This window comes from Apium graveolens, chromosome 6, assembly GCF_009905375.1.
Source record: "Apium graveolens cultivar Ventura chromosome 6, ASM990537v1, whole genome shotgun sequence".
Classification (NCBI taxonomy): Eukaryota; Viridiplantae; Streptophyta; class Magnoliopsida; order Apiales; family Apiaceae; genus Apium; species Apium graveolens.
The window spans coordinates 270,420,966-270,437,485 of NC_133652.1; the positions used below are offsets into that span (position 1 = coordinate 270,420,966).

Below are 16,520 nucleotides of genomic sequence, written 5' to 3' on the forward strand. Positions count from 1 at the left end.
TGTTTGCAGAAATGTGCTACAGTACTTATTGTTACATAAGCTACTCACCTGGTGGATATCAATTAGTCATCCATCGGGACTATATTGAATCATCCGTCGGGACTATAATTGATCATCCATCGGGTGCTACGAAATTCACTAAGTTAAAACTACTAAGGTGTTTTGTTTAGCTTATCATCAAGTACACAACATATTCCTAACAGGTACACAACCACGGTCTTGTTTCCCCTAGTAAGATGAATTTGGTACAACGCGAAAGTCATGTCAACACCACGCCCCGTAGTTTGATTAAAACGCTTTATGGTTCGGGGGTTCGTAATTGTCAAGTGATGAATATGATTGGTAACATTTATGGAGGTAATGATAAAGTTGGTTTCAATGTTCAACATGTTAGGAATGTGTTAAGATACGAGAGGAAGAAAAGGTTTGAGATTAGTGACGCCCAAGCGGGGTTGGACTTGTTGCATAGGTTGAATGAAGAAAATGCTTCTAAATATTTTATTAGGACCGAAGTTGATGAAGAGAATCGTTTGAAGTGTCTAGTATGGATTGATCCGAGATGTATAATGGCCTACCAAAATTTTGGCGATGTTGTGGCTTTTAATACCACTTATCGGACAAAGAGATATGCAATGCCATTTGTCCCATTTACCGGAGTCAATCATCATTATCAATCGGTTATTTTCGAGTTTGCATTGATGCGGGATGAACACGCGTCGACTTTTGAGTGGATTCTTCGTACTTGGCTTGAAAGTGAGGGGAATAAGTCTCCATTGACTATAATCACGGATCAAGATCAAGCCATGGCAAGCGCTATTGTGGTTGTACTCCCGAATACTACCCATTTATTGTGTTCTTGGTATATTAGTCAAAAATTCCCCGAGAAATTAGCTCATTATTATTCGGCTTTTCCGGAATTCAAGACGGACTTCAACCATTGTATTTACAAATCTCTCACCGAATGATTTTTTGAGGCTAGATGGGCGTCGTTTGTGGAAAAGTATCACTTGTAAGAGCATAAATGGTTAAATGGGTTATATGAGTTGAAGCGCAAGTGGATTCTTGCATATACTAGAAACACATTTTCGGCGTTTCAAAATAGTACATCGAGGAGTGAGGGGATGAATTCTTTCTTTGATAAGTATATGAGTTCGGCAACGGGTTTGAGGAATTCATTGAAAATACTCAAAAAGCATTGGCACTGCAATTCATGAGGGAGAAGGAAGAAGATTATTCACCATTAATCTAAAATGTCCCATGAAATTGCATACCACATTGGAGTATCATGCTTCTTGTATCTACACTAAAAAAATGTTTAGAAGATTTCAAGATGAATTGGTTGAGTCTTCAAAATACTTTGTTGAAAAAGACTAACGAGCTAGTGAAGAAGGGGAGAGAATGGGGGATGTTTATACGTATTATAGTTGTTATAGGCCCATGTCCGAGCCTATGAGAAGAAATGTTTATTTTGTGGCATTCGAGAAAGCAAGCTTTTTGGGAATGTGTACGTGTAGAATGCTTGAACATTCGGGGCTACCTTGTAGACACCTATTGGCGGTCTTCACTAAGAAACGGGTTTCGGAAATTCCCCCGTATTACATAAACCCGAGGTAGACAATGCATGCCAATAGAGTTGATGGTGTGTTGCCTTACGATTTGGATGTTGGACAAAGTCATGAGATGACCTCAACCGATCGATTTAATAGCATGACAATGTTAACCATGAGTTTTTGTCAAAGTAGCATTGCATCCAAGGAACGGTATGATTATGTCGTTAGAGTGATGAATCGAGAAATACCAATTCTTGAAAGAATGAGCGTTGATGGAATTAAATCTTACGAAAGCAATTATCATGCTCCAAATGCAAGTGCTCATGAAGAACCAATTCTTGACCCTCTTATATCCCAAACTAAAGGGAGAAAAAAGGGCGTTCATTTAAAAAGTCCTATAGAATCGATTGGTAAAAAGGAGAAGCCGCCAATAAAGTGCACCTATTGTCAAATGGAAGGCCATGATAAAAGAAAGTGTGTTAGTAGACTAGAAGATCTTAAAAATGCTCAAGAATTGCAATATAATTAGTAGTGTAGCATTTGTAACCGAATGTTGTAATCTTTTAATGGATTTGAATTTTTAGTGTTTAACATTGCTTTCTTTTTTGTTATGTTTTATTGTCATATAATTTCCAATTATTGTCATATAATTGTGTTTTATTGTGATTGGTAACATGACTAGCGAGTATAGTGGTGACAACAACTCCGATCATAGTTGTGATTCGGTTTCCCACGTTAGCAACACATTCTTGGACTCCCTACCAAGCGACTCGTGGTATGAGGACAATGACAAGGAAAATGTGGTCTCACCAACCTTTAGTGAGCTGGAAGATGCATATGCCGAGTTGAAGCCCCTTGTGGACAATGACGAGCCGCCCCATGTGGAGGAAGAGGAAACAGACTTGTACCCACCCGATGAGGAGGCTTATAGGGCCAAAAATTGGATCGAGGCATGCAATTGGATGGAGGGTACTGAACTGTGGAGATTGGTGAACTCTCATCCGGATCTGTACTTCCTTCTGATCTTGAATTTGGGCAACAACACGCCCGATGGAAAATGAAAAAAATTCGGATGGAATGGCGGTAAGCTTGTTAAATGTGATCGGATTGCCGATATTGTAAACTTGAGGCCTCGTAAGGGTTGTAATATGGACCAAATGCGCATTGAATATGTGAAGGGTTGGGTTTCACACCTAACGGGAGGGACAGAGAGGGAACGTGACACATGTTTTGCAAGATTTCGTTTCTACGATGGCTCGAGTACCATTCCCGTTACCATTTGGAACGACTCCAACCCTTACCCGTGGAAATTTACGGAAGGGCATATCCGTGATGGTTGTGTACTTGTTCTCTACCATATTGCATGCTTCGTGGATACTACGCAAGGTTGCTCAACACCAGTTATCCGGTGGTCTTTCTAATATACTAGGTATTTTTTGTTAGGATCAATATATTTCATAAAATTTAGTGGATTGTGATCGTGTAATTTTCATTCGAACCTATGTATTTTAAAATTTAATGGATTGTGATCGTGTAATTTTCATTCTTCTTTCTCATGCTGAGACTCTTAGTGATACTCCACTTCTTTTCTTTCATCCCGTGGGATGCAAGCTTCACGGGCCTACTAGATGAGGCAATAGTCTGGGATGGCTGAGACACATGCTGGGATGGTTGTGTCATGTCAACGACATCCTGGGCAGGAATGGCTGGAATGTCAAAGTCGTTAGCCGAAGGTGCAATGAAATCTGGTTTTATGTTCTGAAATGTGGGAGGTCTATAGGCGGGTCCTTTGATCTTCTTCATCAACCAAGAGAATGGTGTGAGGAAGGTACCAGAAATCCTCCCAAACTCCTCCACAAACTCAGGAGCAACCCTAGCATCCAGCTGCTTCAATATATTAAGCCCGACAACCATCTACAAACAAAAACAAACAAACATTTTTTCATTAAATCCTCAAGGATATCATAGGTGCAAGATGAAATGCGTGTGAATGCAAATTTGGTAGTGTGTGGTGTAATGTGAAATATGCATATTTGTAAAACACTTACAACTTTATATCCCTCGAGGCTATCATACAACTCCCTCATCTTGTACTGCTGCTAAGGATGTGGATCTGGCTTCCCTATTCGTATACGAGATATATCAACATACCACGCCATGTAATCAGCCTCTGAAGCAATGTCAACCGAGTCATCAACAAGTCCATCCAAATCTAAACAAAACCTGGCCCATTTTCCAATATCAATGAACCACCATACAAGCCAATCCTCCCCTGCAAATGTGGCCTCCTTAGCCCCTATAACCAACCATGTTCACTGGCGCCCGTGGAATCTGGAGACTAGTACCAAACTGTCTGCTCACCCTATCTGGATGCTGCCACTCGACCACATCATAACATACAAGGGGAACTCAACCGCACCCAGCTAACTGTGCCTGTATCATCTCATTTTCCATAATATCGTCGAATCTAGCATACGGTCTCCAAACCACCTCATCACCACCAACACCATTAAACTCACCCCTATAGAATGGTAAGCTGTGGTGAGGACCTATCTTCCTGTGCTTCTTTGAAACCCCCACATGAGTATCACTAGAATAGGCCCATCCCTCAGCAACCGGATAATCCTCCTGACCAAGACACCATAAAGCCACGCCAATACGAGGAAATCTCTCGTAAGACCAAACCTGTAACACCCAGACACAACAAGCAATACTCTTACTGCCCTTCTTTACAGCAATCTCCAAACCCCGGTATATATGAGCTAACACAGCTACACCCCAAGCATAATAAGGAATCTCCCGCATATTAATCAATGGGTGCATATACCGAACATGAACAAAAGACCGGTTGATGCTAGGGAAAAGGATACAACCCATCAAGAATGGCAGATACGCCTTAGTATGTACAACCGTAGCCCTCATATTATTCTTCTCAGACTTCTGTGCACCATATCTCTCAAACAACCGCCCTAGCTTGATGTTATTCCGATACAAAGCCTCCTTCACCTCCTCCTCGGTCAAAGGCTCAAACCAGTTATTAACAAAATACGCAGCCTTGTTCTCTATCACCCCACAAGTCAGCGCATCCCCCTGAACTGGCAACCCTAGAATAAACCCTACATCTAGTGTAACAGTCATCTCCCCCTGCCTCGTGAAGAAAGTGTTGGTCTCCGGTCTCCAACGCTCTACCAAAGCAGATATCAACCGAGTGTTAGTAGCCAAGACAACAACATGGTCTGTAAAAATCACAAACCCAAGCATGTATAACAATTCCCGATGTGGTCTCCTTAACTTCCGATCATGCAATGACTTGTTCCCAGAATAGCTCTACAACTCCTCTCTCCCTGCACCATCCGAAACATCCTCACTAACGTGATACTGATTATCCCAAATAACATTATGCGCGTTCGGACCCGGCAACATATTCCCGAAATCACCAAAATTATCCATTCCTGAAAATATTGTCAACATAATTCATCAATCACCACAATAAAAACACCAACACGTACACAATAAAAAAAATTACCACATATATAATCACCAAGTACACAATACATTAACCCTTATATTCGTAATTCGTAATTATACACCCATTTGTTCGAATTATTGTAAAATTCATCCCAAAATTCATATGTTAATTACATCCCAAAAATTAAGCAGCGAAATTTAACCCCTAAATTAACCCTAAATTCATAATTATAAATTCTTAATTTAATTTGAATTTCACACTAATTTTTTCATTAATTTCGATTTATACACTAAATTAATTCAAAATTAACACTAATTTAATTCGAATTTCAAACTAATTTAATTCAAATTTCACACTAATTTTTTCATTAAATTCAATTTATACACTAAATTAATTCGCAATTAACACTAATTTAATTCGCATTTAACACTAATATTATCATTAAATTCAATTTTACACTAAATTAATTCGAAATTAACACTAGCACTAATATAATTCGAATTTAACACTAATATTATCATTAAATTCGATTTTACACTAAATTAATTCGAAATTAACACTAATACTAATTTAATTCAAATTTAACATTAATATTATCATTAAATTTGATTTTACACTAAATTAATTCGAAATTATACTAACACTAATTTAATTCGAATTTAACACTAATATTATCATTAAATTCGATTTTACACTAAATTAATTCTAAATTAACACTAACACTAATTTAGTTCGAATTTAACACTAATATTATCATTAAATTCGATTTTACACTAAATTAATTCTAAATTAACACTAATTTATCCTAAAAATCGAATTAAATCAATTCTAAATTATGAACCTTAGAAATTTTAAAAATTCGAATTTAATCATACTACGATTCATATGTTAATTCATTACAAGGATTCATACATTAATTAACCCTAAAAATTTAAATTACATACACAAAATCAGATCTACACCAAGAAAAAAGCATATATTTATATCAATAAAACTGTAAATAATAAAAAAGAATCGAATATATACCTTAATGACGAAAAAAGAGAATGATTTAAGCTTTCAGGGATCTTGGATTGCTGGTTTTTGCTTCTGCTGGGATTTTCTGCGGCTGCTGCTGTTTATATGCGGCTGTGTTTATGTTTGTATATAGTTGAGAGTTTGTGTTTGCTAGGGATTAGGAAAACAAAAAACGACACCAACCGCGGAAATTTTCTGTGGCCCGTGGGTTAGGGGTATTTTAGTAATTTCTCCGGATCGCTGAAATTTTCCGCAGTCCGTCTGTGATCTCAGCCTTTCATCCCCCAACCAACGGCTAGAAATGTGTTTATTGTGAAACGGTTTATAATTATACAATTCTTTGTTGCACATACACTTATCAATTATTTAGACCTTGACATAGAAACACACAACTTTTGATTGAATCCAGCCTTTATTTTGACATTAGATTTCCAATTTATTCAATGACACATGAAATTATTAAGGACTGATAAATCTTTTTAGTTTATCAGGTTTCCCATATGTTATCAGGTACGTTCATTTTTTATAAACCAAAAAAATCTTATAAATTTTATGTTTACGTAAGAATCTACTTTTTAGAAATATTATATAAGCACTTTTGGTATATTTTTACAAAACTCAACTATTTCTTTCAATTTCTTGATGTTGCATTGAAGCTTCGTAAGTGGCTCGATCTCAGGTACAAGTCTCGGTCCTAATGAATATATACACTGGTTTTCTAATGCTCTAGACGTGCTTAGCATATTAGTAGAGACTACATTTTATCATGCAAATTTGAATATATTCAGTTGAGATCATTTGTGTAAAACTAAAATTCCCATTGACAAATAAATAAAATCTACCTCGTGCAGTGGAATTTAAATTCGGTCGCTTTTAATCGGTGGAATTTATAGTCGGTCGCTTTTAATCGGTGGAATTTAAACTTAGTTGTCCTTTTATTTTTATTAAATTCAATAATAATAGGCGGGAAATTTCCCTCCAAAAATTATAAATATTGGAAACAACAAAACAACTGAATTCAGTGGCTTTTATGTTAACAATAAATTTAAAATATTTAATTTACCCATATTTAAATATTTTAAAAAATTAAAAAGTTAAATATGAGAGTAACAAGAATTACATGTTTAAAATTATAAAGAAATGTCTCATACTAATTTTTTTAACAATATTTCTTTAACAATATTTGAAAAAACAAAAAAAATATTTTTTTTACTTTGAAACCTCCCACCTCGTCCCACCCTCCCCTCCCCTCCCCTCATCTCACTGATCCCTCCCCCCTTCTCTCTCTTCTCTCTCCCCCTCCGTATTAGTTTAATTTGATACAATTGATCACGAATCTAGCTTGGTATGATTTATATATAAGTGTTTCAATCTATCTCTATTATTGTTTGAAGTGATCAGTCAACTTGTTTACACAAATCAAAACTTACTGATGCTTAATTTTGTTGAGTTATCTATCATGTATCTGTTTACTTCCTTGTATATTCATCCGTACCTTCGAGTCTAATTTGATCAAGAGCAAGGAAGGGAGTTAACAGAAGAATATTTAAGTTAGGTCGAAATATTTAAATTAGCTCTTTAATATTTGATTAACTGTGAGGTCTGAATATTTAAGTTTCTTTGACGACCAAATATTTTTAAGTCCTTTATGCTATGCTTATGATTGTGCTCCATTACACTTGCCCTTCATACCGAAGTCGAAGAAGCAGGACTCGAAGTCTCAGAGTAAGCCCAATCCGCTACCACAACCGATGTCGTAGTTACAGCTGATCTCCCATCAAGACAACAAGGTACCGTACATCACCTCAGAACGGAGGATGAAATGGCGAGAGATGGTGTCGTCAGAATTTTTTCCGGGAGGTGGCTGGCGGTTGCACAGTTGATGGGTGGGGTGGTTCTTTTTTTTTGAAACATTTTATATTAAAATCGACCGATTTTGATGTAATTTATTCAGGTTCGGGAGTGTCACACCCCCTTCTTAAAAATAGAAGGAAATATTACCTATAATCCATAAACCTGCAAACAGAGCACTAATATATTTCTAAACAAAATTAAACAATCTAAAATCTTTAAAATAATATTAAATCTCCCAAACTGTCTAAACCAATAATATAAATTTAGAATTCTCTAAATAAATATTTAAGTTTAATTAATGATATATTTCTGAAATCCTAATCAACGAATTGGGGTAGCTCTCCATCACACAATCCCGAATTCCCCTAAGCATCTGCCAGAAAAAGAATACGGCATGAGCCAAACGCCAGTACGAATTTGGAATACAGTTTATAAAATAAGAGATCAGAAATATAAAATCAGCAATTTATAATAAATAACAATTTTAAAAATAAGTAAGGCTGAAGCAACGAGGGGTTATGATATTTCATACCGAGATCTGAACAAATACAAATACACACATCATAGGGTACCTAATGCGTGCAACAGAATGGATAATGTGTACGGCATATACGACGTCACCATAAATCAAATCACAAATCAAACTATGGGTGCACCCACATATCCTGAACAAATATCAAATGGCCAAAAGCTCCTCCCAAGAGCTAACAAAAGGATACGCCGTGACCAATCACACTGTCACGGAAGTGTCATGTCACTGGTGCCGCAATGACATGGCTGTAGTACCCCTACAGCTGGTGAACTCGATATATCCTATATCTCTAAGGGTCCAAATAAAATAGTTTCACAAAATTTAAAATCACCTGATGCAGATATATCAAATGTTCTAAACAGTTTGTAACAGAAATAATTTCTAAAATCACAGAAACAGTATGCAAATATTTTGAAATGGAAATTAGACAAGTATTTGAACATTTCAGAACAAAACTAAACAAATACTTTAATATTTGAAATAAATCTGAGACATAAAATTTTGAAAAAGAATGGAAAGATATATTCAAATATTTTAAAAAGATTATTTGAGATTTGTAATTTTGAAAACGATAGATGAAGTAGATTTTTAGATATTTCAAAACAGATTTTAAAATAATTTTAAGAAGTGAAAATATTTGAGACGAATAATAACGCAACGAATAGAGGGACGAACATATTTATCATAATAAGAGTAACACTAAATAAAAAGAGATAGAATCTGTACCTCAAATATCGCAACTAAAATACTAATTAAATCTGTAAATGAGTCGCTAAATTCCCGGCCCGCGATCTAAATATAAAATTATAATTTATAATTAATAGAATTGATTCTTAAATTTATTAGCAGTTAACCGAACAATAAAGCTTATAATAATAGAACTGCGCGGCTCCTGGCTATATACACATATTCCAATTTAACACTGACACCCAAGACCAAACTATATTATAATATACTCATTCGATTAAAAACAACAAATATGTGTACTAGTGTTGCACTACGCTAGCTACACGATTGTATACCCTGGCTTCTAATCAACTAGCATGGCTCACTTTAAATTAAAAACAAATATACATGTAAATAATAATAATAAAACTAGTACAATTATAATTATCACTAAATCAATAACTTATTCCTACTATTATTTAACAAATGTTATCGTTATGCTACAACACAACGTACTAACTTTAATTATTATAATCTTAACAATCCAAATAAATTATTGCTCTGTATTAAGAAGAACCATAGATTTCATCAATTATTAATATATATTTAAAAACACCCTGATAAAATTACATGACCGTGTACACATGCTATACATAATAATAAATAAATATTATTATAATACTAATACAAATGCTATTAATTTAATAATTCAATATTTGAATATTAGTAATTACCAACACATATCATGTCCAAAAACATGTATATGAACAAAGTAAGTAGACAAATTATAAATACTATTAAAACTCAACGTGTAAGTTAATTATATTTTGATTATTACAAATATACGTAATAACAAATTAAAATTTAGTATAAATTTAAAATTATTACTCGGACTCAATGGTACAACATGAATACATAGCTTAACTTGAACATGAAAATACTATATCAAAATAAGTAAAACACACCATGTCCTGTACATATGAATCATGATAATAAGCTAAAAGAAACTTGAATTATTTATTCAGAGGACAAAAGCATGTTAAGAAAAATACTCAACCAACTCATGCTCCCACATGCCATAAATCCAAATATATATGCATTAAATTGAATAACTATACTCAAGATGCAAGACACAAGATACCTAATATTTTAGTTTAAGAAAGATATAATCTCTTTATCCTGTAACTCTCCCACATGCACACCTCTTCTTTCTTTCCTCTGTTTTGCTCTGCTCTCTCCCAAGTCTCACCAATTGACTTTTAATATTAGGGTTATGTGTTATGTGAATGTAAAGTAGAACGTAAAAGAAGTTTATGTACTGCAAGTCCAAATCTCCCATTACGAATAGAATTCTCGGCCCGGTTTTATTTTTCTAATTCTTCTTTTTTTGTATTAGATATTTTAAATATTAAATTCTTATTCTATTATTATTATTATTATTATTATTACTTTTATCTAATATATATAAAAGTCACGTATATTACATATATACCCCCTTAAAAAGGATTCCGTCCCCGGAATCAAACAAAACTGAAAACTCGTATCTGAATCAAATAAATATGGATATTTCTCACGAATAGATTCTTCTAATTCCCAAGTAGCCTCTTTCTCCGAATGATTTTTCCACAAAACTTTCACAAACGGAATGGTATTCTTCCTCAAAACTTGCTCCTCTCGAGCTATGATAGTCTCAGCTTCCTCCTCACACGAAAGATCCTCTCTAATCTTATGCAATGGATACTGAACTACGTGCAATGGATGATATTTGTAGCCCCTCAAAACAGACACGTAAAACACATTATGCACATGAGATAGTTGTGGTGGCAACGCAACTCTATAAGATACTTCCCCTACTTTCTTCAAAATATCAAAAGGTCCAACATATCTCGGACTAAGCTTCCCCTTCATACCAAAATGCTTCACAACCTTACAAGGTGACACCTTTAAGAACACATGATCACCTGGCTCAAATCCACCAAACTTCCGGTGTTGATCCGCATAACTCTTTTGACGCGATCGAGCTTCCTTCAAACTATCTTTAACTTTCTCTAACTTCTCATTAGTGATTCTAACCAGCTCTGGTCCTTAAATGACTCTCTCGCCAACCTCATCCCAACAAGATGGTGCCCTACACCTTCTACCATACAAAGCCTCAAATGGTGGGATACCAATACTCGCGTGCCAACTGTTATTATACGCAAACTCTACCAGATACAAATATTTATCCCAATCACATGTCCACTCCAAAGCACATGCCCTTAACATATCCTCTAACATCTGAATTGTCCTTTCTGATTGTACATCGGTCTGTGGATGATAAGCTGTACTAAAATTAAGCCTCATACCTCAAGCTTGTTGGAAACCCTTCCGAAAATGCGATGTAAATCTCGTATCCCTGTCAGAAACTATCAACACAGGCACACCATGAAGTCTAACAATATTTCGCTAAAAAATCTCTGCCAACTCATTAACAGGAGTAGTCTCTCTAATAGGCAAGAAGTGAGCGGACTTAGTGAGTCTATCAACCACCACCCATATAACATCATTCTTCTTGAAAGTCCTCGGCAAATGAGTAACAAAATCCATAGTAATGTTTTCCCACTTCCAAACTGAAATACCTAGCTGCTGCAATAGTCCACTAGGTCTTTGATGATCTATCTTCACATGTTAACATGTAAGACAGTTCCCCACAAATTCTGCTATATCTTCTTTCATTCCACTCCACCAAAAGTGCTTCTTCAAATCCCTATACATCTTAGTGGAACCTGGGTGAATAGAGAATGAAGAACAATGAGCCTCCTTCAAAATTTTCTCACGAATCGTCGGGTCTGAGGGAACACACAATTTACTACCCAACCATATCACACCCTCATCATCAACACGAAAATGTTTTTCCTTGCCCCTTGCCACCTCAGATCTAATAGCTTTCAAACCTGTATCACTCTTTTGAGCTTCCTTAACCATTGAAACAAGATTTGGTTCCACTTTGAAACTTGCAATACTACCATTTGATCCTCTAACATACAACTCAACACCCAAGCACTCCAAATCTGAAATAAGGTGCGGCTGAGTAATGAGAGATGCAACACTCCCCAAGTTCTTCCTACTAAGAGCGTCTGCCACTACATTCGCCTTCACTGGATGGTATTGAATATTTGTATCATAATCCTTAAGAAGTTCAAGCCACCTCCGCTGCCTCATATTAAGCTCTTTCTGAGTAAAGATGTATTTGAGACTCTTGTGATCAGTAAAGATGTCAGAAGTCTCTCCATAAAGATAGTGTCTCCAGATCTTCAAAGCAAATACCACAACCGCTAACTCCAAGTCATGGGTAGGATAATTCACCTCATAAGGTTTAAGTTTCCTGGAGGCGTAAGAAATTACTTTTCCATGCTGCATAAGGACACACCCCAATCCTCTCTTTGAAGCGTCACTATAAACCTGAAAACCTCCACTCCCTGATGGCAACACAAGTATTGGAGCTGACACCAATCTCTTCTTTAACTTTTGAAAGCTCCTCTCACGATCACCATTCCACTTGAACTTAATTCCCTTCCTCATTAGCTGAGTCAATGGCAAAGCTATGGAAGAGACCTTCCACAAAATACCTGTAATAACCTGTCAAACCCAAGAAACTCCTCACCTCCGTCTCATTGCTAGGTCTGGGCCAATTAGTAATAGCCTCGACTTTCGCAGGATCCAATTCAATGCCCCTACTAGACACAATATGCCCCAAAAATGCCACTTCCTCCAACCAGAATTCACACTTGGAAAATTTCGCAAACAACTTCTTCTCCCTTAAAATTTCAAGTACAGTATATAAATGATCCTCTCTGCTCCTAGAGTATATCAAGATATCATCGATGAAGACCACCATGAATTTATCCAGATAATCATGAAAGACCCGATTCATCAAATCCATAAATACTGCTAGTGCATTCGTCAACCCAAAAGACATCACGAGAAACTCATAATGACCATAACGAGTGCGAAATGCAGTCTTTAGAATGTCTTCCTCCCTAACTCGTAACTGATGGTAACCAGATCTCAAATCTATCTTCGAAAAGTACTTCGCCCCTTGCAACTGATCAAACAGGTCATCAATGCGTGGCAGATGATACCTGTTTCTGACAGTCACCTTATTCAACTCCCTATAGTCAATACACAATCTCATGGAACCATCATTCTTCTTCATAAACAATACAGGAGCGCCCCACGGAGACACACTTGACCGGATAAATCCCCTATCCAACAACTCTTGCAACTACTCCTTCACTTCCTGCAACTCAAGGGGTGCCATCCGGTAAGGCGCCTTAGAAATAGGCTCAGCACCTGGAACTAATTCAATAGTAAACTTCACATCTCTATGTGGTGGCAAACCTGGTAGCTCATCGGGGAACACATCTTCATACTCCCTCACAACTGGATAATCCTCAATGTGAGGTTCATCCTTCGATGTATCCTTCACGAAAGCAAGATAGCCATCATAACCCTTAGACAATAATTTACTCGCCTTTAGAGCAGAAATTAACTTAACATCCCCTTCGGCTGAGACCCTTGGTATACAAATTCTGGTTTATCTGTATCCCCAAAGATCACCCTTTTTCCTTGATAATCAATTATGGCACGATGTTCACTTAACCAATCCATGCCCAAGATAATATCAAAGTCATGCATCTCCATCGGAAGCAAGTTAACCTTATAATTTATATCTTCAACAACTATCGGACACTCTGGATATATATCAGATATAATAACAGAATTCCCCATTGGGGTAGCAATAGGCATATTAGGATATAATAATGAAGGTGCAACGCCAAAATGACGAACAAATGAATAAGACACAACAGAATGGGTCAAACCAGTATCAAATAACACATAAGCATCATGTCTACCAACAAGAAGTGTTCCTGAAACAGTACCTGAATTAGCTACTGCCTGATTTGCAGTCAATGCAAACACTCTGGCTGTAGGATTCTGCTGACTGCCACTACCACCGCCAGCTCCTCCTCCACCAGTGTTGCGCGACACTATACAATCCTTTGCCCTATGGGACATGCTACCACATAAGAAACAAGACCCAGTCTGTCTGTAACAAGCTCTATCTGGATGATGTCCACCACATGTAGCACAAGGAGCCACTGGAATCATATTGGGGTTTCCCCCGTACACTGAGTAACGGCTCTGCTCCTGCAGACGATTCCGCCACTGCCTAGGCTTCTTCTGTCGCTGAAACTGCTGATTCTGACCAACATACTGATTCCGACCGTGGAATGACTGACCACACCTATTCTGATTTTGTCCACGCCACTGTCCCTGCTGACCACTCTGACCTCCATACCACTGTCTACCCTGTGCAAAACCCTGATCATCCCTAGTCCTCTTACTACCACTGTTAGACCTGGAAGTCCTGAAATCTATGCGCTCCTTCTCAACATCCTTTGTTGCATCAGCCACCTCTGCCATATTATCAAATTTAAAAGAAATTATGGAACCTTTCAGATAAGACTTCAACCCCCATTTAAATTTATCAGCCTGCTGTGCAGCAGTCCCTGCAACTGTCCCCGCAAATCCAGCCAACCTTATAAACCTCGCCATATAATCAGTAATACTCTCATCATGGTGTTATACAATAGAATAAAACTCCCTCAAATAAGCCTCCATATCAGCATTAGAGAAGTACTGCTCATAGAATACTTCCTTGAATCCCTGCCATTCCAAAGCCTCTACATACTGCTGTTAGTGTATACTGAAAATATTTATTTGAACTATATACATTTATTTCTGGCCAGTTTAATTGAGAATAATTTGAATGTTTACATGTTGTCTAATATTATATATTATGAACAATCTAGTATCAAATGGGATACAAAATATTAGATTGTTAAATACGGTTATATAATATAATAAGGTTCACAGCACAGGTGGTGTTGGACAACCCACTGGTATGGCCGTAGTATTATTTAGATTAGTTTATATTGACTAATAAATAATACTAGTATACTTTGTGTATATTGAACAAGATCAAATTTAGAATTGTTCCCTTAATACTGATTAAGAAGGAGAACTAAGATTCTATGTTATTATTAATGCTTAGGTTCTTAATCCGGAAATAATAATTGACACGTGTATATTATTTGCATGCTTTGATTTATAAAGAAGTAATTCTTTTGAATTATATCATTATAATTTGGGTGATGGAATTATATATATGGTGGATATTATTTATTGAAAGAATCCATGTCATGATAATATTCGGGTTAATGATGTCCCCTTGAAAGCTCAAAAAGATTTAATTATATGAAACCCTGCAGGTGGAATTTATTCTGGCATAATTAAATAAAGGTTGAGTGGATGATCAAGGATAAAAGATATTAATTAAATAAATTATCAGTAATTTATTTAATTAATGGACATGTGATATTTTAAACATGGGGAATTTAATAAGCAAATAATATTGGAACCGAATTAATTAAATTGCGGTATTAGGAAAGGTAGTGCAAATATTAATTCTTTAGTGGATTGAATTAATATTTAATTATATTGGGCTAGGCTCAAGATGTAATTAAAAGACCCAACCTAATTATCCATGGTCCCTATTGTAGCCTATATATATTCTTATTCTCTTCTTGCTTGGTAGGGTGTGAAAATATATTGTAGCCACCAAGGAGCAAGAAGAGAGGATAACTTGAGAAGACGGAGGCCACACTTCACTCAAGGGAATTTGGGAATACAATAGAAGAGCGTGGAATCAACCATTAACAAGGTGATTTTCTTTTCGTAATCTTTATCGTAAAACGTAGTAACACCCCAAGTCCGTGGTTCCCAATAATTGGTATTAAGAGCCTGGTAATGGGTTCTACATTTTATGATATAATGTCCATGTCGTAATTATATATGCGTGTATATAGTGTTTTGCTTGTATTGGTTTTGATGCAGGTTATTAATCCACTATTATGGCCATGTATATTTTAATTATGTGTTTAGATCCCACGTGGTTTAATCGTGGTTAATTTTTTGTTTTGGTTTCCACGTGGTTTAATCGTGGTTGTAATTTACACGAGGGTTGATCGTGTTAGAATAGATTTTACAAAATTAGTTTTGTATTAGATCTATTTTTTTGTAATTGTTCCGGGTATTTTGTAATAATTATGTGCGATCGGAAATCAATTCCGGTGGTTTTTTGTTCCGCTGTGCAATTACAAGGGGCTGCTGTTGGTGTTCAGATCGAACAAACCAAAACAAAACTCAACAGAAAGGGAACTGGCGGCTGGCGCGTGCAAAATCTGGAGAAACAGGGGTAACGCAGGCCGGACCTGAGCAACAGGTGAAGTTATGGTGGTAACGCAGGCCGAACCTGCGCAACATGCCTATTTTGGCTGTAACACAGGTCGTACCTGCGCAACACACCCAGATTGGCTGTAACGCAGGT

General features: G+C 36.4%; 2 protein-coding genes across 2 annotated transcripts; one reads left to right on the plus strand and one right to left on the minus strand.

The window, feature by feature from the left end:
• Positions 1-236: 236 nt before the first annotated feature.
• On the plus strand, positions 237-965 carry LOC141666032 (protein FAR1-RELATED SEQUENCE 5-like). Its single transcript, XM_074472017.1, has one exon. The coding sequence runs from the start codon at positions 237-239 to the stop codon at positions 963-965; it is 729 nt and encodes a 242-aa protein (XP_074328118.1).
• Positions 966-11,755: 10,790 nt separating this feature from the next.
• LOC141666033 (uncharacterized) lies at positions 11,756-14,686 on the minus strand. The gene is made up of 5 exons (XM_074472018.1): positions 13,655-14,686; positions 13,357-13,550; positions 12,732-12,927; positions 12,498-12,682; positions 11,756-12,104 (listed from the first exon to the last, which is right to left on the minus strand). The coding sequence occupies exons 1-5, from the start codon at positions 14,684-14,686 to the stop codon at positions 11,756-11,758; spliced, it is 1,956 nt and encodes a 651-aa protein (XP_074328119.1).
• Between the last annotated feature and the right edge of the window lie 1,834 nt (positions 14,687-16,520).

Bases quoted from the DNA above. Each gene is read 5' to 3' on its own strand.
- LOC141666032 (XM_074472017.1), top strand. From the start codon at position 237: ATGAATTTGGTACAACGCGAAAGTCATGTCAACACCACGCCCCGTAGT.
- LOC141666033 (XM_074472018.1), bottom strand. From the start codon at position 14,686: ATGGCGAGGTTTATAAGGTTGGCTGGATTTGCGGGGACAGTTGCAGGG. The intron at 13,551-13,654 runs GTATACCAAGGG...GCTTTCGTGAAG, and splicing joins ATACAGATAAACCAGAATTT to GATACATCGAAGGATGAACC. The intron at 12,683-12,731 runs GTGAGGAGTTTC...ATTTTGTGGAAG, and splicing joins GACCTAGCAATGAGACGGAG to GTCTCTTCCATAGCTTTGCC.